This window comes from Panthera uncia, assembly GCF_023721935.1.
Source record: "Panthera uncia isolate 11264 chromosome C1 unlocalized genomic scaffold, Puncia_PCG_1.0 HiC_scaffold_4, whole genome shotgun sequence".
Taxonomy (NCBI): domain Eukaryota; kingdom Metazoa; phylum Chordata; class Mammalia; order Carnivora; family Felidae; genus Panthera; species Panthera uncia.
The window spans coordinates 62,650,308-62,675,164 of record NW_026057585.1 but is presented as its reverse complement, the minus strand read 5'-3'; the positions used below and the strand labels follow the sequence as shown (position 1 = coordinate 62,675,164).

General features: G+C 53.7%; 1 protein-coding gene across 5 annotated transcripts in view; it reads right to left on the bottom strand.

The window, feature by feature from the left end:
* The window catches only part of LRP8 (LDL receptor related protein 8), a 75,696-nt gene that overhangs the window by 8,369 nt on the left and 42,470 nt on the right, over positions 1-24,857 (bottom strand). For 2 of the 5 annotated variants that reach the window (XM_049617156.1, XM_049617155.1), the window contains exons 4-15: positions 24,561-24,689; positions 21,042-21,437; positions 20,002-20,124; positions 15,446-15,565; positions 15,235-15,360; positions 12,016-12,190; positions 9,496-9,723; positions 6,581-6,699; positions 6,187-6,326; positions 4,624-4,765; positions 2,946-3,098; positions 1,849-2,073 (exon numbers count right to left, since the gene is read on the bottom strand). In XM_049617156.1, the coding sequence (XP_049473113.1) occupies positions 1,849-2,073; positions 2,946-3,098; positions 4,624-4,765; positions 6,187-6,326; positions 6,581-6,699; positions 9,496-9,723; positions 12,016-12,190; positions 15,235-15,360; positions 15,446-15,565; positions 20,002-20,124; positions 21,042-21,437; positions 24,561-24,689 (2,076 nt within the window). Of the gene's footprint in view, positions 1-1,848; positions 2,074-2,945; positions 3,099-4,623; positions 4,766-6,186; positions 6,327-6,580; positions 6,700-9,495; positions 9,724-12,015; positions 12,191-15,234; positions 15,361-15,445; positions 15,566-19,092; positions 19,216-20,001; positions 20,125-21,041; positions 21,438-24,560; positions 24,690-24,857 lie in introns of all 5 variants that reach the window. The other 3 variants (XM_049617159.1, XM_049617157.1, XM_049617158.1) reach the window with 2 other exon arrangements.

The following is a 24,857-nucleotide window of genomic DNA, read 5'->3' as shown; positions in this document are numbered from 1 at the left end:
AGTCTCTTACCCTTTCCACAGTATCACAGTATAGGAAGCTAGGGGGTGTGCCTGGCAGAGTGAGCACTTAGGTCTCCATGTTGCTGACTGACTGGGGCAACTGCCTTTGCCAGCCGGTATCTGTTCCTTGGTCTCTGTTGTTTCGGTGGTCTGTTTGTCCATCTGCATTGCCAGCTTATTTTCAATAAGGAATTAAATTGGGATGCGACATAACATAGTGGAATCAACGGCACAGACTCCTGGGTTTGGGCAGGTTACCTACTTGTGTGGGCAAGTTACCTACCTCCTCTGGATGCTGCGAAGATTAAGTGAGAGAATTCATGTAGAATCCTTACTTAGCACAATGCCTGGCACAGCCTTGCCTGGTTCAAAGTGGGTGGGGGGCTGGGTGGGGGGTGTTTCGAGGCCTAAATAAGGTATATAAAAGCACGTTCTAAACTGAAAAGGGCTAGAAAATGTACTGTATTTTTAAATTTTTTTTTACGTTTATTTATTTTTGGGACAGAGAGAGACAGAGCATGAACGGGGGAGGGGCAGAGAGAGAGGGAGACACAGAATCGGAAGCAGGCACCAGGCTCTGAGCCATCAGCCCAGAGCCCGATGCGGGGCTCGAACTCACGGACCGCGAGATCGTGACCTGAGCTGAAGTCGGACGCTCAACCGACTGAGCCACCCAGGCGCCCCTGTACTGTATTTTTAAAGTATGCTGTGCCATCTTTTCCACTCTTAAAACTGTCTTCATGATAACATCTCTATAGCACTTTTTAGTTTACAAAGCAGTTTTTTCGGATCCACTGACGGCCCTCTGAGGTGTGAAGAGGGCCTTCACCAGCTACACTCGCTCCAAGAGGGCAGACGATTGTTCCGGCAATGGCCCGGATGCCACCCTCGCAGCACACCCGTTTCTCCAAGTTACTCTAAGGCAACCTAAGTGTTACGGGGAGAAAAGAGGGGGTAGCACTGCTTGGAAGGGCCGCCACCCCCTTGCTGCACATGAGCAAGCGCCCGACGGCCACAGCAAAGCCCAGAGCGGCGTGAAGCCAGTGGGGAGACTCTCTGCTCGGAGGCTGTGCCCCAGGTGACAGGAACTGGAATTCACCCAGGTGCCACGTGCCTCTCCAAACTTCAAGATGAGTGCTCTGCTCTGGAAACCCAGCTTCTGCTGGCAAAATGGGTCCGATGAGAAAGGTGCTGCCGAGCCGCCTGGCTTCCGGGCCACGTGTGGGATGAGAATTTAAAAGATGGTTTATCTTAGATGAACTCCCCCTGGCAGGTGACTCAATTAAAAAGGTATTTGCTGGCCAATGAGACAGAACATTTCTAGCAGTGACAATTACTGCTCCCAATGATTTAATAAGTGCTAAACTTACTTATTTTCATGCCAGGGTTTGGAAAGAGGCACAAGCAGGCCATAGTTATGGATATTACTATCTGGGGAACCTGCCGAGAGGGCTAAGAACCGAGACCAGAGCTTCTGAGGTTTCCAAATCTGGGGGACACCCCCTCATACACGTCAGTAACGCATGAAACACACACCCAGTGACAGAAGAGACTGTGTACGTGAGCACTTCTGTTTACACCGCCTTCTTTGTCTGTCCTAGTGGTCTTGTGAAGCATGTAGGGTAAGGGTAATTATTCTTCCCACTTTATAGGTGAGGAAACTGAGGCTCAGAGATAGGAAGTGGCTTCTTGCAAGACCCTCTACAAGTTAGTGGCACCTAAGTCTTTTAAATTGTAGGTGGGCACCTCCACCTGCTTCCTCAGCGAGGTCCAATATTCTGTTCTGATATGATCTCGTCTTCCCACATATCGCCCCATCATGAAAGAACACAGAACTCATTTACTTACAGTGCTGGGAGTGGTTGCTGGTCGCAGGGCTTGGGGTAGATGGTCTGATGCTTGGAGCCCTGGGGACACTAACTGAGCTGGGGACCACAGCTGCCAGGCTTGGTGTCTCTGTGCTGTGGTTCTGGGAGTTGAGGCTGTGGACGGTGGTCCCAGGGGCTCTTGCGGTGTCGGCTAGTGTCCTCGTTGTGGTAGGAGCTAACATCGTAGTTGAGGTAGATTGAGGTGCTGGAGGGGAAACACCGTGGAGGTCACTTGGACAGAGAGTTTTTGTTGCTTTATGTCTAACTTTTTGCCTCTATGAATTATACTTATGAACTCATCCTCATGGCTCAGCTCACATGCCACTTCTGGGAAGCCTTCCCTAAACCACCTGAATGGACTATGACCTTTTCTTTAGCTGAATCCCAAGCACTTTGGGTTTATACTGCACACTGATTTGATGAAGACAAGTCATTAAAGCAAGACTATAGAATTAGGTGTGGGAAGACCACTGTAAAAGATTGGGAGTAAGGGAAATCACACAAATCTACAAGGATCTTACATGCATATTATTACCCTGCTAGGTCGAAATTCTCACTCCACTTTAAACAAAGTGGAACATGGAAATCCCAAATGATGCAGCAGATTTATGTTCAAACAAAAGGCCTTGGCCCTGTGTCAACACTGAACGATGAATATAAACTTGTATGGTCAAAGTCATGACTATTAGTCTCAATCGTATCACAAAAGGGCTTCTTTTTGTGTTAAGTTCTAGGTGAGGAAGAGGCAAGCTCAGAGTCACCTGCATATAAACAGTAACTGAAGCCATAGGGGTCAAGGGTTCTTAATTTCAGGTCTTTAAGGGGTTCCAGAAACCCCCTGAAACTGAATTTAAAATGTCGTATGTATACGTGCATTTTTCTTGGAAGTAAGAGGAGAAAGCCTCAGACGGACCCCGGGGAAAACCAGCATACAAGGAAGGTAAAGAAGAGACAATAAGTAGCCAGAAAAGACAGAGGAAAACCAGGAGCATATGTCATCCCAGAAGCCCATGGAGGGTGTCAGCAGGAGGGGGTCTCGCACTGCCAGGGGCCAGCCCTCCTGGTAGGTCTGCTTACCTCGGTAGCACCTCTTCATGTCTGGGCCCAGCCACATTGTGTCAGGACAGGCACACGTGTACTTGGGAGAGGGGCTGGAGATCTGAGGAGCAGGAAGGCACAGGTACTCACAGCCTCCATTGGGCTGGGCACTCAGCTCACAGGCATCTGCAGCTAATGGCACAGAGACAGAGACAGAGACAGAGACAGAGACAGAGTTGGAGCAAAGGTAAGGCATGCCAGTTCCTCCCTTCTCCTGAGGATGAGCCCCTTCCCACTCGGCTTGATCAAAAAGCTTTCTCTCCTTTTACTGGACACCTTCCAGCAGTGTGTCTGGTGTTTTACCCCTACACTTTCATTCAATCCTGATGACAACTCAGAGAGGTGGGTGTACGCCCCAGACTGACAGATAAAAGATACCCAGTTTCAAAGAGAAAAAAATCATCTAAGTTATAACTCTAGGGATTTTAGAGATAGGATTCAAATTGAGGTTTATCAGGGTGCCTGGGTGCCTCAGTCGGTTGAGCGTCCGACTTTGGCTTAGGTCCTGATCTCGCGGTTTGTGGGTTCGAGCCCCGTGTCGGGCTGTGCCGACAGCTCAGAGCCTGGAGTCTGCTTCGGATTCTGTGTCTCCCTCTCTCTCTCTCTCTCTGTCCCTCACCCACTCATGCCCTCTGTCTCTCTTTCTCTCAAAAATGAATAAACATTAAAAAAAATTTTTTTAAATAAATAAATAAATAAATAAATAAATAAACAAACAAACTGAAGTCTGTCAAATTCCAAAGCCTGTTTCCCCCATCTGCCACATGCCACGTCTATTTCTTTTTTTTCTTTTTAAATGTTTTATTTATTTATTTTTGAGGGAGAGTGTGTGTACAAGCGGGGGAGGGGCAGAGAGAGAGAGAGAGAGAGAGAGAGAGAGAGAGAGACACAGAATCTGAAGGAGGCTCCAGGCTCGGAGCTGTCAGCAGAGAGCCCGATTCAGGGCTTGACCTCACAAACCTTGAGATCATGCACGGTCTGAAGCCGAAATCGGATGCTTAACCCGACTGAACCACCCAGGCGTCCCATGTCTATTTCTTACTTAAATTTCTAGGTCTAGAATCAGGCACCAAGCTTATCTCCTTTCCCCACTGTGCCTTCCCACTGTCACCTGGCACCCACACCTCAGTTACAGTTAGACTTAGTACTATATCCTAGTGATAGAGGATGGGACAACCTAGTAGCAGGATTCCTGGCTTCTATTCCCAACCAACAAGCTGGACTGCTATGGCCCTAGGATACGTTAGCTCACACTACTGCAAAATGGGTACACATAATAAATGAGAAGCAATGTGTTCCTTCATGGCAGAAGGAGCTCTTGAAATCAGATAGACCTGAGTTTGGGTTTCAGTTGTGCCACCTGCTAAAATTATTTTGCCTCTCTGAGCCAGTTTCCTCCGTTGTTAAATGAGAAAAGTAATACCTGTTCTTTGTAGGCAAAAATAGGGCTTTATGTATTTTTTATGCCCAGCCTTATTTCACCAAGAGCTGAAGGAAATGAGAGAAAATATGTGACAGCGAAGCACTCTACCAATGAGAGGGACTGTTGCTATACCTTCTGGGTGTGCTGAGACATTACATTACACGAACGTGAATGCAGCCTACCTAGGGGAGGGAGAGGACAAGGGCAGGGGACCTGGGACCAGGGAAGGCTCACCTCTTGGCTGCTTCAGCTCATGGAAGATGACAATGTCATGTGGGTTATTGAGGTTCTCAGCTAGGATGGAGATTTCCAGGCCATTGAGCCGATTTGCACTGAAAATGGCCTCATTCTCCAGGTCTGTCCAGAACACCTTGTCCTGTAGGGCACAGATGCAGAGGATGGGAGGCTAGAGCGTAAGTCTGGGGGTCTGGCCCCAAACCACAGTCACAAGAACTGCCCTGCCATCTCCCCTGAGCTCTCCTGCCCACAGATTCGCAGGGGGACACTCAGCCTCTAGTCTGTGGCATATACTCTGGTTCCCTTCTGTCACAGAGGGCTATTTGTTGATTCTGGGCCTTGGCCTGGAGACTGCTCATTAATGCTGAGCTAGGTCTGCTTCCTGGAGTCCAGAAGAAACCGAAGGTTGGGTCTTTATAGCTGTTACCATTACTGGGGCCTGGGACCAAGACTGGAGGGGATGTATGAGCTGCTGAGGACTTATTCCCTGCAAGGCTGTCCTACGGTTTCTGGTTATACACACATACACATCCAGTGCTTAGTTCATATAAGACTACAGGTGCATCTGTAGGCAAATCCATATTTATAGGTATAATCATGCAGCCTCATGCACAGATCTGGACACATACCCCTACGTTCATCTACACACACAGAGGCACACTTGTACCTACATAAACACTTAACTAAGTATTGGTATACATATTTACATATTCACAAGCATGAGCACATAGAGAAAGGGACAATTTTAAGTGGATGCATTCATGTATACGTATGCACATACACCATACATGTACATGCCACATATATACACAAGCACATACATGTCTGAACACACCTGTCTTTCGAAGCAGGGGCTGGACTTGAAGGTGGGGCTTTGCCCACAATTTCAGAGCAGTGCTGAGTGAGGTCACTCCAAGCAGATATTGCCAATGCCCACCATAGACCAGTGTCCCCTTGCTTTCCCTCCCCTTGGTGGCAGAATTAGTTTAGGGGAAGAAATAGGTGTGTGAGACCTTGGTTGGTTCTGGCTTCCTCGTTCCCCGAGGAGAAAGGTTGTTAGGGTCAGAACACAGGTTCAGGAGGGTCTTGACTCTTCACCCTCTGGGGAGCTTTGTGAGGGCCGAGATGGTGTCCGACTCACTTCTGTGACCCCAGGGCCCAGCAAAGGTCAGTGAAAGTGTGCTGAACTGAACAGCACCTCTCAGGCTATTTCTAACAGTAGGTTTTATGGAAATGTATATTCCTTCTTCCCTCTCTCCCTTTATTGGGTACTTCTGTATATGGGGGTTACAGTGCCAGGTGCTGAGGGTACAGAGAGGAAACACACATGGTCTAGCAACTTACCCATGAGAAGGGCTCTGAAAGAGGTCTTGGGAAGGGAGCACAGGACAAGAGGCTACGAGGCCTTTGTCTGCAGGGAGCTCACGCATTGTGTACACATTTGGCTTCCCTATCCCTTTGTCTCCCTTTAGATAAGTCTCAGAGAGCTGATCGGTTTGAGTAAGCCTTTTCTAGGCTTCAGTTTCCTGATAGGGCCACGTCTCCTGTCACGGGGCTCACCTCAAACACAGCTATCCCAAAAGGGTGGCTCAGGAAGTCAGGGGAGGAAATCAGCATCTTTCTGTTGCCTCCGCTGAGGTCAATGCTGGAGAGTTGGTGCAGCTTGGAGTCTACCCAGTATAAGCGCTGGTTCAGCAAATCTTGGGGAGGAGAAAGGGGACAGAGGATGGGGTCTTGAGTTTGGGACCCCAACCAGGATCTCTGCTCCTCTGTGCCCTCTTCCCTACCCATATTTCTGGGCCTGGCCTCAGACTGAGGCCAGCCTGGGGCAACCGTCAGGAAATACAGGCACTGGCACTATTAGCGGGTACAGAAACAAAACCCATGGAGCTCCAGACGGTGGTCAGGATCAGGTAGTAGGACAGGCCCCCAATCCAGGGAAGGCAGGGCTCACCCAGGGTGATTCCATTGGGCCACTCAATGTTGTCTGACACCAGCGTTTGCCGGTCTACACCATTGAGCCCAGACTTCTCGATCTTGGCCTGGTACCCCCAGTCAGACCAATACATGAACCTAGAAGAAAGAAGAACTCAGTTGTGCTTGTTGTCAGGGGACAGGGTTAGGGCTGTCTATGTCACGGCACTCAATGACCCACTGAATGTTGAAGATTGCGCGTGATGGGAACTGGGAAGGGCTCTGAAATCCACTGGAACCATCATCAAATCTAACAGGTAGCAGATGCGTTAGCTTCCCCTCATCTGAGAGCCTGGGGAAGTCTGTATTCACGGAGAGCTCATCTGGCCTCCGTTGCACCCCTGTGAGCCCCTTTCTCCTTCTGGCAGCTCTAATCAGAGTCCAAGAGGCCAAAGCGAAAAAGGCCCTTGTCAACCCTCTCTTACTTTCCTGGTGTGCAGAGGAGAAAGTGGACAGCTTACCCAGGGTCACACAGCTAGAACTCTGTCCAGGGTTTCTCTCTCTTCTTTCTTGAACATTTATTGAGTACCTACTCTGTGCTGTTTATGGAGTACCTACTTGTGTGGCAGGCACTGAGCTGAGTGGTTTCACCTCACATACTTACAAATGCAGTCACTGCCCCTCTAATCCAGTCCCCACAGAGCAGGCAAACGAGCCTTCAAAAATGTAAACAAGTTGTCACTCTCCAGTTTTTAAACTTTACGGCGGCTTCTCCTATTGCCCTTAAAATAAAACCCCAAATCCTTACCACAGCTGACAGAGCTCTGCATCATCAGGCCCCTGCCTACCTCTTTGATTGTCTCTTCTGCCATCATCCCCACCCTTCCAAACCCCACACCTCCCCACGGGGCTCCTTAGTTCCTCCAGGGCAGGAACTAAGTTTCTTTGTCAGACAGGCCATCACAGAGCCTCGGGCCTCCTCCACTCTTCCCCTGGTTACTTCTCAGTTACACATCTCTTCAGTACAAAACCTTTCTCTGTGAGTAGGCTTACCCTGTTATTATCTCTCAAAGCACAGGATCTTTCCTTCCTAGCACTTACCCAATCAGTTTATTTATGTACACATTTGAGTAGTTTGGTGTATTTCACTGTCTATTTTCCCCACTAGTCTATAAGCTCCACTGAGGGCAGGCTCGTCTGTCTTGTGCCTCATTGTGTACCCGGCAGGTGGCTCATGCGTGATACAGAACAAGCTCTTATTTAATATTTGCTGAATAAAGTAAAGTTTTCATTATTAGTTCCATTTTATAGATGAGTAAATTGTGGCTCAGAGGGGCTGACTTACCTCGGATCATACTGCTCATGAGCAGTGGAACCAGCCTTCACATTTAAATACAAACTCAAGTGGAACTCGAGAGCCTGTGTGCTTAATTCTCCCCAAAACTGCCTTTGCTGAAACTAGGTGTCAAGCCAAGGCCGACTCTGGGCTCAGGGGGCTGAGTGGTTGCCCTGGATATTTTCTGTCAGCCACTTTGGATTCGCTCTTCACTCATCCCCGTTCTGCTCTGTACACCAAAAAACTGACCCATGTGCGAACCACATCAGTGGGCCTGGCTCCCTAGCCTCCTGGCTTCCAGGTGCATTCGGCAAAATATTTGAGCAGAGGGAGGGAGACACTGAGATCAGGATATTTTTTCTGGACTCCTCTCTACAAAGTTGCCTCCAGCTGGCTACTGCTCTGAAGGTGACCCTCTTTCCTTCCTGGACCAAGTACTCCTCCCTGCTCCTGCCCCTCAGTGCACTGTTAGGGACAGTGCATTAGATCTCATCCATGCCTCTGTAAAATAATTCCCTTGTTAAGCCCTCCTCAAATGATCTTAATTTGAGTATGCGGTGGGTTTCCCGCTGGGACCCTGACAGATCCATAATGGGCCGGAGATGAGCTAGGTATAACTATGTCGGGGGGGAAGCATACAGGGAGCAGGGCTGAAGTGGGGGCTACGTGAGACAGCTGAGCATCTATAGGGTGCCTGGTCCTGTGTGGGGTCCACCTATGCGTGTTCATTAAATGGTGGCTGTCAAGTCACTGCCCGGGGCCTCACACATTCTCTCAAGTGGCCACCCTGGCCCCCAGCTGTCCTCACTGGAAGAAGAGGATTTTCTTATCCCTGTTTAACAATTAAAGAATCAGTAATTGGAAGAAGCTAGCGATCCTTGTAAACTTAATATGACACAGCTGCCGAAAACCATGCCCTCTCAGGACATCCCCACTGAGGAAGGGAGGGAGGAGGCCTGCTCTGCTCAGAATCTCTACCCCCAAAAGGGAGGTGTGGCCAGATCAGGGCAGCCTGGGTGGTGAGGGGCCCAGGGCACTCTGGGCACAGGGGTGGGCAGCCTGGAGCAGAGCAGACCCAGTGATCTTGGTCCTCCTGTCTTGCTGGCTGTCATGCAGGGCAGGGAGTAGACATGTTTGATGTAACTCCAGAGGCCAATGCAGAAAGTCAAAGTTAGGCAGATTTGGGAATGTGAGAAAAGATCCGAAACACTCTAGTGGGCAGAGCTGTCTTGAAATGAAACAGCCCCAGTGGGAAACCCTGTTCCTGGGAGCAAGGGAGCAGCCACCAGATGCCCACCTGTGGCATGCAGCAGCCTGAGGAAAGACTTCCCGCCCCAGGAGCTTCTACTAGGCAATCTCTGGAGCCCGATTCTGCTCTGAAATGCTCTGATTCTATGATATGATGGGCAAGCAGTGGACTCCAGGAGAAACCTGGGACTGATGCCCAAGGAACCCCTGGTCAGGGGTTAATAGTCTGAGGGACCCACACGGGCTTTCTTCCCTTGGGATGCCTGAGCGGCTCAGGGCCGTCCAAAGTCTTCAAGAAAGCTCTTGTGACAGACACACCAGGACTCAGTGCCACTGGTGGGGGAATGGGAAGTCTGGGTGGGGACACTCACCCTCTCAGGGGGTCGACCGCGATGGCCCGGGGTTCACTGAGGTCACGGCTGAAGAGAGTACATCGGCGGCTTCCATCAATTGTGGCCACTGAGATGGTCTTGTTGCCCGAGTCAGTCCAGTAGATGTGCTTGTGGACCCAGTCCACCGCCAGGCCCTCTGGAGAGTGCAGCTGCTTGTCAATGAGGACCTCCTGCTCTGCCAGGTCGCTGGCCTTGTCCATGTAGGCACTAGGAGCAACCAGAGCTAGCCGTGGGGCAGGTGTTCCAGCCACGGGTCCATCTGGAGCTGCCTGGGTGCCCTCTCCCTCTCTCAATTCCCTCTAGGCCATGGCAGTGGATTTGAGAGGAACTCGGCTACTTCCTATTCAACACATTTCCTGGGCCACCAAGGCAAGCCTACGGGCTTGAGTCAGCCACAGCCTCTGGGCTGGAGGAGCTCAGGTTAGTGGGGGACGGGAATTTACAGACAGGTAATTACAGTGCAATGTGACTACGGAAAGCATCAGAGACTAGAGCAGCAGAGAAATGGAGACTCCATTATCCTGGAGGGCTGCAGAAGGCTCTGTAGTTGAGTCCTGAAAGACTAGTTCGCTAGGAGCGCAAGGAACAGAAAGCAGAAGGAATAGCATGTTCAAGTGCCCAGAGGTATGTGTTCTGGAATAGTGAGGTATTCGGTGGGGGTAGAGCTGAGTATGTGGGATACAGACTGGAAGTACATGTAGGCAGGGGCCACAACCTGACAGGCTCTGCAGGCCATGCTAAGCAGTGAGGATTTTATTCTGGAGGGAGTAATTGAAAAGATCAGAGGACATGGCCAGAGAGGCATGTTAGATCACTGTGGCACTGATGCACTGGAAAGGGAGGGAGTGAAGGCAGGGAGACTGGCTAGGAGGCCATTACAGCATCCGGGTGAGACATGAAGAGTCTGCAGAAAGGCTGTGCCAGTGAGAATGGAGAATAGGGGCTGAGAACACAGTAGACACTCAAGAGGCAACACTAACAGGACTCTCTGTCTCCCAAATGCTGTTCTTCCCAAGGCTCTCTTCTCCCCCATGTCCTCTCTCTAGTTAATTAGTTCCATAGTGCCCACTGCCACCCAGAACTCTGGCTCTCCCATTGTGACAACTCTCTTAAGCTCCAGACTATAAAGGCAGATGGCTCCTCTCAGATGTCCCATGGACACCTGGAACTCATGTCCAAAACTGCCCACCCCATTCCCCTCCCCTCAGCCAGCCTGAATGGGCAACCCCCCCGACCCCATCCTCCTCTACTGCTAAGATCTCAGAGAATGGCATCACTGCCCACAAAACCTTCCAAGCCAGAAACTGGAAACCCTCAGAATAGGTAGTCTGTCATCAAATCCTGCCTCTTCCAGGCATAACTGTTGGACAGGCACGGCTCTAGCTGCTTCTGTGTGTGTGAACTGAGTATGTGTCTGTATGTTGGGGGTGTGGTAGGCATCAAATTGTCTGTAAGTAGGAATTGATAGATCTGCCTCCATCCATCCATCCATCCATCCATCCATCCATCCATCCAATCGTTCTTTCAACAGTCTACCCCATGCCTGGTCATCAGCAGTTCTGCCATGTGGATCTCAGGACAAACAAAGGACATGACGTCTAAAGGGGAGCCCAGGCATGCAGGGAGGCAGGCTTGTGGTATTTGAGAAAGACCTATGAGAGGACCTCCTCATGTTGTGTGAGGACTTCTGGAGAGCCAAAGTCCACTGACTATGGCATCAGACTGGGGGTAGTGCCAGCCAGGAAGGGTTCCCTGATGCCCCATATTGGGTAAGAGGCCCCCCTCTGTACTTTTCTCTCAAGATCACCACAAGAGACGTCACTATGTTATGGGTATGATCCTCCAGGCAGGACCAGGTTGAAGTCATCTTTGACTGAGTCAACCTCAGTCATCCCCAGAATCCAACACACAGATACACGAGTTGCTTTTAAAAGTCCTCACCAGGGGCGCCTGGGTGGTTCAGTCAGTTAAGGGTCCTACTTCAGCTCAGGTCATGATCTTGCAGTCTGTGAGTTCAAGCCCCATGTTGAGCTCTGTGCGGTCAGCTCAGAGCCTGGACCCTGCTTCGAATTCTGTGTCCGCCCCCCCTCTTTGCACTTCCCTGCTTGCATTCTGTCTCTCTCAAAAATAAATAAACATTAAAAAAAAAAAAAGTCCTCACCAAAGTCAGAAAGTCTTCCTTTCTGCCCCAGTGGAACATTTCTTGTGTCTTGCTCTGCCCCACCAGGCCACCAGAGGTCAGTCAGGCCCAGGTGCCTGGGGCTCTGAGCTGTTCTCCCAACAGAGCTCTCAGCCCAGGCCAGCCCAGGCCAGCCCAGGAGACGGAGAAGGTCTGGCAGCTCCGTATCCATGGTGATCGCATGTCCTTTCCCAAGTCCCTGTCCGTCCTGAGGGATACTCAAGGTGGGGGTGGGCGGGGCACAGAGGCTACCATTCCTCTCCCCCTCTCAGGCCTCCACTCCTGCCCAGGCCTGGCTACAGGACACCGGCACTGCTCACCTGTAGATCTTGCGGTAGGAGAGGTCACACCAGTAGATGCGATTGGTGGCAACTTCCACATCCAGTGCCACGACATTCTTGAGCATGGGGATGAGGCGGGAGTAGTCCCGCTTCACCAGATCGATCCTCCGCACTTCATGCCGGTTAGTGAAGATCAGGGACGGGCTTCTGCCGGCTGCCGTGCAGGAAGGTTGAGAGAAACGGTCAGTGCAAAAGGCAGGGAACTGCCACTCGATGGCTTGGGTGAGGCCTAATTTTCCTATAAAATGGGGCGAGGGGTGCAATTCCTACCTCACAGCTCAGAGGAGCAGATGAAATATAGGTATGAAGAGCATAGGTACAAAGTACCATGTATAACAGAAGGATTTTCCTTCTCTTTATTAGACACAACCCCCCCCCCCCAAATCTTCTATGACTGCCCACTTCGTTAGGCTCACACTGAAGGCCTTCTGTGGTGCGACCCCGAACTCCCCTTCCAGCCTCATCAATCACCCCCTAACACACCTCGATTCCAGCCACCAGACCACCCGTCATTACCGAGCCATGGCAGAGTTTGGCCACCTCGGGTCTTTGCTAAAGTGGTCCCCTCTACCTAGCACGCGCTGCTCCCCAACTCCCCTGTGTAGGGCCCCACTGCAATAGTTCAAGGGGCAACATGAGCATTAAGTGTTCTAGAAAGAAGACTGAGGCTACAGTGTGAGGACAGACGTCAGAACTAGGGGGAGAGTTGGAAGAGGTGAGACTCGGGGAGGTCATCGTGAGTCTTCAGTTTACGCACAGTGTGTGTGGGGACGTGGCAAGAGATGAAGCTTCAGCGGTTGCCGGGGGCCAGATTTCGAAGAGTCCCGTGAGCTGGGTGTAGAGTTTGTACTTTATTCTGAGCCGGAGTGTTATGGCACAGATCATATACGTGCAACAGAGACAACACATGACAGCCCGTGCACACACAAAACCCACTTTTAGATTTAGGATTATATTTTAGGAAGCTCGCTAGTGACCCAGACATTACTGGCTACTCAGTGTGAGGACCGCTGTGCCACAGGCCTGTTAGGACTAGCACCTAACTCTGGCTGCCACTTCTCCAGCCTGTTTTTAGATGTATCTGGCCACTCTCAGGTACCAGCACTGTCTGAGCGGCAACACGTGTCCCTGGAGTTGCCTGGGCCTTCTCCCTGTGTTTCAGCTGACACTTCTGCAGGCCACCCGGTCCCTGTCACTGTGCATCTGTGCCAAGCTGATGTGTTCCCTGGGGGCAGGGCAGGACTGGCACGGAGCCACGTGGGGCCTGGGCCCGTGACCCATGTGTGGATGGAGCAGGGTGGGAGTGAGAGGGAGGGTGCGGTACTGAAAGAGAGCGCAGAAAAACAGGACTCCAGGTGCAGGAAGGAGAAAGAAGGAAAGCCAACCTCAAGGCCCTGCCATCGACTGTGCGATTTTCCTCATCCCAAAACGAGAGCAGGGGCACTATGCTGCGGAAGGCAGGAGCGGGCTTACAGGGTTATCTTGAGGTGATTTTTACTGAGAGCTGCGTCCATGACAGGAATCCAGTGTGCTGATGATCTGAGTTTTGTGTGACTGCACTTGAGATGCTCGTTTGCGGGGGTCTGTGATTAGGCGGCAGTTGGGTGGCGTTGCCACTGTACGTATACAATTCAGGGTGTGGGTTACGTGCATCCCACGTGGGGTGAGAACAGGCCGCACGTTACGTGTGATGTGATGTGCGTGTTGCATACTGTGCAGTTGGGGTGGTATGTTTTTGGGTTTGCTGGCTCCAGGTCCATTACTGTGGCTGCTGTGCTGTTACAGTCTCTACACCGTGCATCGTATTAGTGCATCTGAACTCCAGACTCCTGTGTCCAACTGTCTCCTCACAACATCTGCTTAGATGTCTAAGCAGTTTTCTTACACTTAACATGCTGAAATCAGTCTAATATTCCCCCAAACCTGCTTCTCTCACCGTCTTTCCCAGCTCTGTAAATAGCAGTCCTGTTTTCCCAGTTGTTTGGCCAAAAACCTCAGCGTCATCTTTGACTCTTTTTTTCTCTCACGTCCCACATTCGATTGGTAAGTCCTGTCGTTCCAAAGAAACCCGGACCTTCAAAGTATGTCCAGTCTGTCTGCTTCTTGTTATTTGCACTGCAACATCCTGGTCCAAGCCACGCTCACCTCTCTTCTGGGCTATGGCAAAACCCACTTACATGGTTTCCCTGCTTCTTCCCTTGCCCCCTACAGTGTCCTCCTAGCACGGCAGCCAGAGGAAGCCTGTGAAAGTGTAAGGCACACTGTGTCCCTCCTCGACTCAAACCCCTCAAAAGCTTCCCCCAGACTTGGACTGAAATCAAGAGTCAGCCCTTACAACGGTCTAGAAGGCCTTTGTGATGTGCCCCGAGTCACCTCTCCAAATTTATCCCCTATGCTCCCTGCTCTACCTGCACTGGCTTCCATGCTGTTATCTGAACACACCAGGCGTGCTCCTGAATTAGGGCCTTTGCACTTTCTGTTCCTTCGGCCTGAAATGCAGTTCCTGCAGATACATGCATGGCTCCTTCCTTCACCTGCTCCAGGTCTTGACTCAAATGTCACCTCCTCATGAAGCAGAGGGCGTCCCTGACCACTCTACCTGAAACTGTAACCCACTGCCCTCCTGGGCCTCCCTCCCCCCTTCCCCACTTCGTATTTCTCTTTCACTGGTAGCCCCATCTGTCACGCACTGTATTTACTTATCAGATTTCTTGTCTGTCTCACTCACTAGGATGTAAGTCCCATGAGGGCAGACAGGGATCTGTGTCTGTTTTGCTTCCTGCCAAATCCCCAATGCCTACAAGAATGTTAGGTGTTCACTATAAAGAATGGAATAGGATGGATTCAGCTGGCTGAGCTGACTCACGGGTAGCTCTGCCCAGGTCATGCGCTTTGTGTGGACTACCCGTGTTGTGTGTGTAGTCTGCATGGTCCAGCTTGGGTCTATATGTCGTGAGTGGTGCATGTGCAGTCTCTGTGGGCTACACTGGGTGGCTCTGTGTGGGGTCTGTGTGGGTGTTAGTGTGGAATGCGTTGTGTGGATGACGTATACTTACAGTCTGAGCACTGTGTGTCACCTGCTTTCTGTGTGTGTATATGCACATGTGTACCCATCTGCTCCTCACAAATGTGCAAGCACGTTGCTTTCTGTATCCTCGCAGAGCTTCCCCCTTGTCCCCCACCTTAGGGTGCCCATACCAACGGCCTTGCAGTTCTTGGTCAGCGTGTCCATCTCGTAACCCGGGTGGCACTCGCACTTAAAGTAGCCTTTGTAATTGACACAGATCTGGCTGCAGGCGTCTGGATCCTTACACTCGTCGATGTCTGTGGGGAGGAGCCCAGGTCAGAACTGGCAGGAGGATCTGCCTCCGCTTGGGGGGGGGGGTGGTGGGTGACAGGAGGGTCTCACCGCCACAGGTCTTCTGGTCCAGGAGCTGGTAGCCTGCTGGGCACGTGCACTCAAAGCCAATCTTGAGATCAGTGCAGATGTGGGAGCAGCCGCCATTGTTGTGCAGACACTCGTTCAGCCCTGGGGAAGGGACACAGGCTCCTGAGGGTCCAGGAGCCCAGGCTAGGGTGGGGGCAGGACAGGGGTAGGGCCTAGAGCTGAAGCAGAGACTCAGGGCAGCGGGACTCCCACAGAACCAGGATGCTCTCCAGCCTCACTGAGCCTCAGTCTCAAGAACCGGGTGACTAGGGAAGAGGAGGCTCAGAGAGGGGGCAGGTCCTTGGTCAAGGCCAGACACAAAGACAGGGACAAAGTGGAAGCAGAACACAGGTCCTTTGCCTCCCAGACCAGAGCTCTGTCTACCAGAGGCAGCTAGGCTGCCTGAGTTCTTTCCTTTCACAAACATGTTTCTTACAAATCCTTCTTCCTTGTGACCTCATCGTACATGGACCACATCCAACTCTCAAGATACCCCAAGAACCCCTTCTGAAATGCCCTTGCTTAAATATCTCCAGCCTCATGGAGCCCACTTTCCTCCTAGGTAGCTGGTTCCACCTGGAACAGACCATTATAAGGCTCCTCCTCACTGGACTGGCCTTCTTGAAGCTTCTGCTTCCACTCCAGCTCTACTGGGTGGGATTGGCCAGAGTCTGATGGCTCCCTCAGAATCTCCTTTAAAGTGCTAATTTGTGGGGGTGCCTGGTGGCTCAGTCGGTTAAGTGTCTGACTTAAGCTCAGGTCATGAACTCACGGTTTGTGAGTTCAAGCCCCATGTTGGGCTCTGTACTGACAGCTCAGAGCCTGGAGCCTGCTTTGGATTCTGTGTCTCCCTCTCTCTGTTCCTCCCCACTCTCACTTTGTGTGTGTGTCTCTCTCTCAATAAAGATTAAAAAAAATTTTAAGTGCTAATTTCTGGTGCCCTGTCATTCAAGCGCCTTCTTCTGGACACATTCCCTCTGTCCATGTCCCTCCCTGGACAGGGCCCAGTAGTCTGCCGTCCGGAGGGAGTCTGAACAACAAAGGCTGCCCCTACTGAGCTTGTGGTTATCTAAGACCCCAGGCTTTTTCTACATAGAGCTGCTGCTTGGTCAGTTCTCTCCCACCATGAAATACAATAGATTATTTCCACCTGCTCTCCTCTCAGCACCCGTCCCTCTTCCTACACTTAGCCACAGGCCTGGTCCCAGGAATACCAACTGCTACAAAGGGTGAAGGGATGCCAGGAGGTTACCTGGTCTCCTCGTCCTCCACCCCCTCATCCCCTCTGGCAGAATCCTAGAGGACGTCAAGGAGGTCAGGACCAGGGCTCACCATGTTCTCATAGCATCTTCTGAGCTTTGGAATCCCAGAAGGTGAATTCTGCAAGCCAAGAGAAGGTGCCATGCCACCCTTCTACCCACCAGGCTCGTGCACTGCTGCTCCAGCCAAGCCAAGCAGAGCTGAGCCCGCCATGGCCATGCACATGGCTGGTCTGAGCTGCCCACCCCAGGCCATGCACAGCTGTGGGTGCCCCCGCTCCAGCCTGAGCCATGCTTAGGGAATAGGGACCCCTTTACCCCTGGGCCTCCTCCTGTTTCCCGGGGACGTTGGTGGAACTGAAAGAACAAGATGACAGCAACCCCATGACTGTAGGATCTCGGGGTGACTCAGCCAGGCCCAGCCCTGGGAAGGCCCAGCCCAGTGGGGTGGGCGGTACCATGGCAGCTTTGGGGTGGTCTGTGTGGGGATCCACCCCCGGGAATCTTCTGTCACTCCAAACCTTCCCTGCCCTCTCCCATACCGTATTATCCCCCCAGTGCTGTCCATCCATCTGCTCACCACTCACCCACTGCCTCATCCATGCCCCCACTTGTTGCCCCCCTCTCCCTCTCTAGGAAGCTCCAGGTAGCAGCAACTTAACAGCTGTATTTACAGAGCACTTGCCAGACTGGCATGTGTCGGATGGCCCGGAAAAGGGAAAGCTCAAAGTGGCTCAGGCTTCTATGAAAGAGGAAAGCACAGAGTCCTCCAGGGCCGAGGTGCCTGGGGGAAAGAGAACGGGTCGTGGGTCCGGACTCTGTGGCCCCTGCTCTGGAAAACCCAGAGCCGAGGCGGAGGCTGAAGGGCATGTCTGGGCCTTCCCAATTCTATCTAGCCTGGAGGCGATTGATTCTGCTGGGGGCCTGCAGGGGAGGAGGGCTGGTGGTCCAGAGGCCTGAGCGGCATCTGAGGCCCAGCAGGGAAGGAAGGGGCAGTGTCACCTTCCCCAGCACGTGCGCCTACCTGCATGCTCACACGCACCAGCTCATGTGCAAAGGCACCGACAGGCCCATGGAATCCACAGACACATTCACACAGATGCGGGGACACGCAGAGACACGAGATGCGGTTCCCTTGCCTCACTCAGAGGAGGAGCCACGGACACACATACTGGGCTCTCACCAGCACAGAGACACAAATACATGCGTACACACTTCTCTCAGGTATGTCATGCAAAAGACCAGAAAGAAGAGATTTAGTTGGTTAGTGTCCCTGGTGAACTCCAAATCTGGGCGGGGTGGGGGGTTAGGCTCTGTTGCTCCCACTTCTCTATCCTCTTTTCCCTAGGCTTCTTCTTCTGGAACTCTACCCGGCAGGGCCCTTGGCGGAGGGGTGGGGGCAGGAGGGCCCAAGAGGAGAATCTGTCCTGCAAGCTTAGGTGGAGCCTGAGTGACCTTCACCCAACCACTCTTCCATTCAAAATCAAGTTTTAAATTCAAAAAGGGGTGGAAATATGCCACTCCTGGGGAGTTCTAGAGAATGGAACCCCCCTGAGTGCCCAGGATGGGAGGTGCTGGGTAGAAATGAGTCTGCCAGGAAGGGAGGGTCCGATCTAGGCTCTGTCCTCCCAGGAACTCTCTGTTCAAACCCCTGACCTTGGCAATAAACCCTCCTGGAGCCCACACTGGGTTTCCAGCATGTTCAGTGGGATGTTCACTTCACCTACAGCCCAGACCCTCCTGTTCTTTTTCGCCTGGAACACACCCTGACAGCTGTAGTTATTAGGACTGTTGCCTCATTCTGCCCCTCACTCACGCCCAGCCTGTTAAGTCTTGTCTCCCAGATTGTCTGAGCTCCTCCTCGGGGTCAGGTTGGTGCCACCTTCTGCTGATTGGTCTGCCTTATCCTCACCCCAGGCCTGGACTGAGCCAGGTGGCCCTGGGATCCACTTCAGTTGGCCACCTGCCTGCTGTCCCCTACCTCTCCCTCTGCAGGGGGCTGGCTGGGAGGCCTCAGAGGCCAGGGCCCTGGCTAAGTCAGGAGGGCAGAATTACTGAGGAAGAAAGTTTCAGAGTGAGCACATACTCAGAGGTCTGAACGCGGAAGGAGTGAGGAGGAAAGTCTGAGTTTGTGAGAGGAAGCATAATTGAGCATCCGGATTGGAAAGAAAAGGCAGTTCGATTTGTAGAGATGCAGAACGAGGCCCCAAAGGCAAAGAATCCCGTCTGAGGCCACAGGACAGCCCACGAGTCCAGAGAGGGTGAGAACAGAACATGTGCAGTATGGCAGGCACGGGCCTCCACCAGGATGCCAGGAGGGGGTGGGGGTGGGGGGTTAGTCCAGCATCCAGAAGTAGACAGGTACTGTACCACACTCTTTCAGAGGCTCATCCGACCAGTCCTGGCAGTCCCTTTGAGCATCACACACTTTCCCGCCGTCCACGCACTCGCCACTCTTACACTGAAATCTGCGGGGACCCTCACATGTTGACTCTGTCGGGCCGGACAAGAGAGTGGACAGGATCTGTGAGACCTTGGGCAGGGAGGGCTGGGCTGGGCCAGGTCCCTGGGAGGTGAGCAGAGCTCCAGCCCCAGTCCTCCTGGTCTCTACAGGGCCCAGGACAGACAGTTGAATACAGGGCTGGTGGGAGCTCTGTTCATAGAAGTACAGGACCCCAGGGATAATCAGGACGCCTAAGCGTCATCTAGCTGGGCAGGGCCAGAAGGTGGCGGTGTCTGCACCTGATCTGGCAGTGCTGGGGCCCTGAGAGGGAAAAATGGGAGCCCTGTGGAGATCCTGGGGGCTAGACTGACCATCTGAAGGAGACCTGTGCCCTAGAGACCCTGCATCGGGGAGGCTGCCTCACTGCCCAACCCTTTATCCATTTCCCCAGATGACCCAGGGTCAGGGTCCCAGAGAGTCATCTGAGAATTAAGGAGGCTCCCAGCAGGGGACTGAGCTTCTTCTCACTCTGGGAAGGAAGCCACTTGGAGGCTCGGGTGTGGACAAATGGTGGGGGCCGGACTTCCTGCAGTGTCTTTTCACATCCCCCTAGGCCTCTTTCAGCTTTTTGCCAAGTCCTTTAAAATCTGGTTCTGGGGCCAGTAGGCCTCCAGGGAGTAAATCTGGGTAATTTAGGGGGCAAGGGATGCTCCAAGGGAAGACACAGCTCAGGGACCGAGGGGAGATCTCTCCAAACTCTGCTCTCTCTGGAGCCTGGGAATGCTCAGGCCTCTTCTTCGAGGAGGATGTTCCCCTTTGCCTCCAACTCCACGCACCCTGCAAACAGCCAGCTTCGTCACTCCCGTCCAGACAGTCCTGTTCCTGGTTGCAGCGCTTGATTGTAGGGACACACGTCCCATCCCCACACTGGAACTCATCCCCACGGCAGGTCCCCAGTGCTGCCAGGAGAGGGCAAGGAAGGAGCGTCAGGGCCAACATGGTGTTGGAAAAGCTCTCCTCCCCCAGCCCCAGCCCCCATCCACCCCTGGCAAGAACAGAACCGGTGGCTGAGCTTGGGAGTCCTGACAGGACACCTGGCCAAGGCACTTCCAGTATACAGATGGGGAGACTGAAGCTCAGAGAGGGGGAAGGCCTCACCCAGGATCACACAGCACTCTGACTGGCAGAGCCAGTCTAAAACTCAGGTCTCCTGTTTTCCCATCCACTGCCTCTCCCCAGGGCCACCCATCTACAGCCAACACGTGGCCTTTTTTTGAGTGTTGGTGTTCATTGGTTAATGACTTCATCCCTTCAGCAAACCCTTCCTGAGTGCCCACTGCATGCGGGGCACTATGTGGGGTGTGGGGAACCCAGAAGCTACTGAGAGGCTCTCCATCCTCTAGGAGCTCAAGGGTGCCGAGGTGGGGGTGGGGGCTGAGGAATGCACAGACGACATCACAGAGTCCACCACGCTGTAGGATAGGGTGGTTCAGGGTAGCCCAGGGGGAAAGACCTAGCCCAGCTGGGAGGATTGAGGCCTTGAAGGACAAGCAAGCCCAGCAGGTAAGGAGGGTTGGGGGAGCTCCTGAGTGTATCAAGGTCTCGGGCATTGGAGCCAGCGGGCAGGGAAGGGCAGGGGTGGGAGGCATGACAGGGAGGGCAAGACCAGAGAAAACCCTTGGCCTGTGGGGTTAGACCTGAGCCGCGCAGCTTTAGAGCCTTGGGGACCTCAAACAAGACTCCACCTTCCCCAAGCCCACGCCCCACCGTAACCCAGGTAACCCGGGCGGGCGGGGCAGGCGCCCCGGAGGCCCGCACTTCTGGCCGGCCAGAAGGGGGCGGCGGGGCCGCGCAGTACGGGGGGGCGGGGGCTTACGGCAGTCGGCCTCGTCCGACTTGTCCTTGCAGTCGCGGTCGCCGTCGCAGCGCCAGCCCAGGTGCACGCACTCGCCGCTGCGGCAGGCGAACTGGGCGGCCGCGGCGCAGGAGGCGGGCGTGGCGGTGGCCCCGGGGCCCGCACGGCCGCACAGCTCGGCCGCCTCGTCCGAGCGGTCCTCGCAGTCGAACTGACGGTCGCAGACCCAGCGCTCGGGGATGCAGGCGCCGCCACCGCCGCCACCACCGCCCCCGCAGCGGAACTCGCGGGGCCCGCAGGCCGGGTCGGCGCAGCCGCGCTCGTCGCTGCCGTCGCCGCAGTCGTCGTCGCCGTCGCACACGAACACGGCGGCCAGGCAGGAGCGGTTGCTGCACTGGAACTCGTGCGGGGCGCACACTGCGCGGGACAGAGAGCCGGGTCGGCCCGGCGCCCCGGCCCCTCCGGCCCCGCTGCAGGGGCCCTGACCCTCGCCCACCGGCCGCATGCGCTCTGCGGGGCCCGACGGTGGACGTGCAGTCAGGGACTGCACAGGGGCTTCCAATCCGGGGCCACGCAGGGGGGTCTTGGGCAGCACGCTTGCCCTCCCTTGAGCCTCCGTAGCCTCACTGGGAGCGAGAATTCCCGTCCCGCCTCCAGCATGGCGGTGGGGCTAGGAGCGCTTCCGCGGCAGGGCACTGCCTGTCTTGAAGGGCCTTGTGATGTTCCTAGGAAATACCTAACGTGACACTGACCTTTCCCAGGTAACGAGGTCTGGAGCTGTTTCCTAACAGCACAGCTCCAGGCCCCTTCCCCCCCACCCCCCTCCCTGGCCCACACTATCCCAGTTAAGTCCCCTGGCCTGGCATCCAAGGTCACTGGCACGGAACCACTGCTCTACCCCAACACCTCACTCCTGCACACACCGTGGCTTCAGCCATACTAGACTATCTGCCCACCTGCTCACCTCCAGGTCTTTGCCCAAGCTGTTCCCTCTGCTGGGTGCTCACCTCTTGCCCACCACCGTCTCAATTTCACAATGAGGAGTTCTCATCGTTCAGGGGCCCCAGTTCCACCTCTTTCACAACACACTTTGGCTCTCCTTCTTGGGAAGCCTCCCTCCACCTCTGCTTTCCTTTCGGGCGCCCTTCACAGCATGCTCAAGTGTCTGGGCCTGATGACCTTCTCGGTCTCCCTTGTGACAACCGCATGGACAGGTTCTGAGACTGACCCAGCTTCGTCCTGAGGGCCTGGCACAGAGCTCCGGGCAGTGCACGGTGTGGAGCGGATGGATGCTGGACCAGCCCAGGTGTGAGGGGTAACTAAGGGATGTGCAGTAGTTAAGGGCATAGGTCACTGGCCCTGCCTGGGGCCCTGGGCTTCCTCTCTCTGGTGAACTGCTCGGTTCAGAGCCTGGGAGGGCCTTGGAGACCACCAGCCCAACCACTAGTTTACCGATGGGGAAACTGAGGCCCAGAGAGGAGCAACTTGCCCAGGGTCGCACAAAACCAGAACTCAGGTTTGGGGCTCTTCTCTCCTATTCTGACCCCTCTCAGCTTTCTGGTTTTCTCCTCTTTTCCTGGAGTGTAAGCTGTTTTCCGAGCAGCGACCTCTTCACCTTTGACTACTTCATTCCTTACACAGAGGCCATGAAAAGGCGTGGGGACCCAGGTGGGACATGAATGCAGTGGCTATGGCCTTGGGTAATGTGGTGGTGGCAGCAGCACCAGATCTCTCCACATGGGGGCGCCAAGAGTCTGTTTTAATTTTCTGATAGAAAAACGTCATTTTTCATTGTTATTGGACATAAAATAGAATGATGTCTTCAGTTTCACAATGTAGGCAGCTCCTCATGTGTTGCTGATGGCTCTATCAAGTTTCTGACAGTTGCTTTTCTCCCCCCTTCTGGGCTTTTGGGATGTTGGGGCACTGGTGGGAAAAGCACACATTACCTTGTGGTGTCTGCCCCTCAAGATTACTCAGATGGCTAGATTAGCTCCCTTCTTTCCTGCCAGACTCAGCTTGCACATGTCTGGGGGGGAAGGACTCACTAAGTTTAGCGTTCTGGGAAGATGTGCTTCTTTATACTGAGTTCTCCCTGAGGTTCAAAGCTGACAGCAATATCGAGAGCCATATTCTCAGATCTGCATCCAGAGACCCCACTCCCAGCACTCACAAATGGAAGCAGGTCTGAGGGAGGAGAGAAGGAGAATTCTTCCTCTGCCCAGGTGGTTGGGAGCTATAGCAGAGACACTCAGTGAGACCTTCTAACCTCTCCCCCCACCCCCCCATCTCCCTCCCAAGATGTGCCCTAGTTAGAGATACTCCCACCCTGTGCAATAGGGGCTGATGGCCCTTAGAGCTGGGGAAACATCTGATTATGGGTGGGTAAGGAGGGAAGTGGATTTTCATTGGCCAGCGAAGCTCCGCAAAATCATCACAGCTGAAGAAACAGGCCAATGCCATCACCAGGGCTTTGAAACTGCTGGCCCCAGCCAGGATCTCCCCCCCATACCCAGATGCTTCCTGCTTCAGACACCTCAGAACTCCAGACTTGGAATCTAGAATGCTGTGACTCAAAAGGCTCCAGAGAGCTGGCATTTCCTCTGGGCTAGGGAGGATGGAAAGGATGTAAATATAGAGGCTGGTGGAGGAAGTGGGGTAGGAGGCAGTGGTGGGTAAGTGCCTGGCAAAACCCCCCATAATACTGCAAACCGCCCCTATCTCAGCCCAGCCTTGCAGTCTCGTTATCGACAGCCAGTCTGTCTCCCCTATTAATCATGAGCTCCCAGAGGGAGGAGCGTGTAGGATTCACCTCATCATCCTTTCAGAGCCTGGCTCCAGGCCTGGCACACAGGAGGTGTCCATCGAATGGAAACAAGCATAGCCCCACTGGCCCAGGACCTGCTGGCCTGCTCCCTGGGAAGGAGATAATCCTGTGTTTGAAGCTCAGTGATGTGGAACTACCCCAATGACCACTTCCATCTGTCCCTGCCGAGGCTGCTGGGGATGTCTTCCCTGCCCTGTGACATTCGAGCTCACCAGTCTGAGATTTCAGCATCAGACGTCCTTCACACTTCAGGAGTCTACCCCTCCCCCCGGCACCACCAGTGCCCTGGCCCAGGCGGCCACCATTACTTGCCACGTCCCGGCTCTGGCCCCCTGCCCTCGCTCGGAGGTTGGTGGAGACGGATGGAATGGATGAGCAGATGTCAGATATGGTAGAAGTACTCCTGGGCTTGGCTATCGAGAGCTGGATTTGAATGTCAGTTCCATCACTCAGCCTCGGGTGCTTTTCCTCACTTGTCTGAGCCTCAGTTTCCTCACCCGTAAAATGGGAATGATCATGGCTGCTCGTGAGGTGGTTGTGAGGATGAAAGCAGGAAATGTCTCTCCAGAGCGCCTGGCCATTACTAGTGTCCTGATCGTTACCCTTTGCTCTCCACCCACTGAGCCCCGGAGAGAAGGCCCCTCCCAGAAGTGGCTGCTGCTCCCCAGTGCTGCCTGACCCCCTTGTAGACCCTGCGACCTAACCCAACTCACAGGTGGCACAGCCGGCCTCGTCCGCTCCGCTCTCACAGTCCTTCTCCCCGTCGCAGCGCCACGAGGCGGGCACACACTTGTGGCTGGCAGGTCCACAGCTCAGCTTCTCTGCGGGACACACCTGTTTGGCTGTGGAGACAGACACAAGGGCATGGCTTAGGCAAGGGGGACACAGGGCATGGCGCCAACCAGTCTTACCGCCCGACTCCGGCCACCTGGCCTGAGCCCCTGGGAATCCATCAGGGCCCTCCTGCCCAAGGTCCCGGTTTCTTCATCTGAGAAGCAGCCACTGTCTGC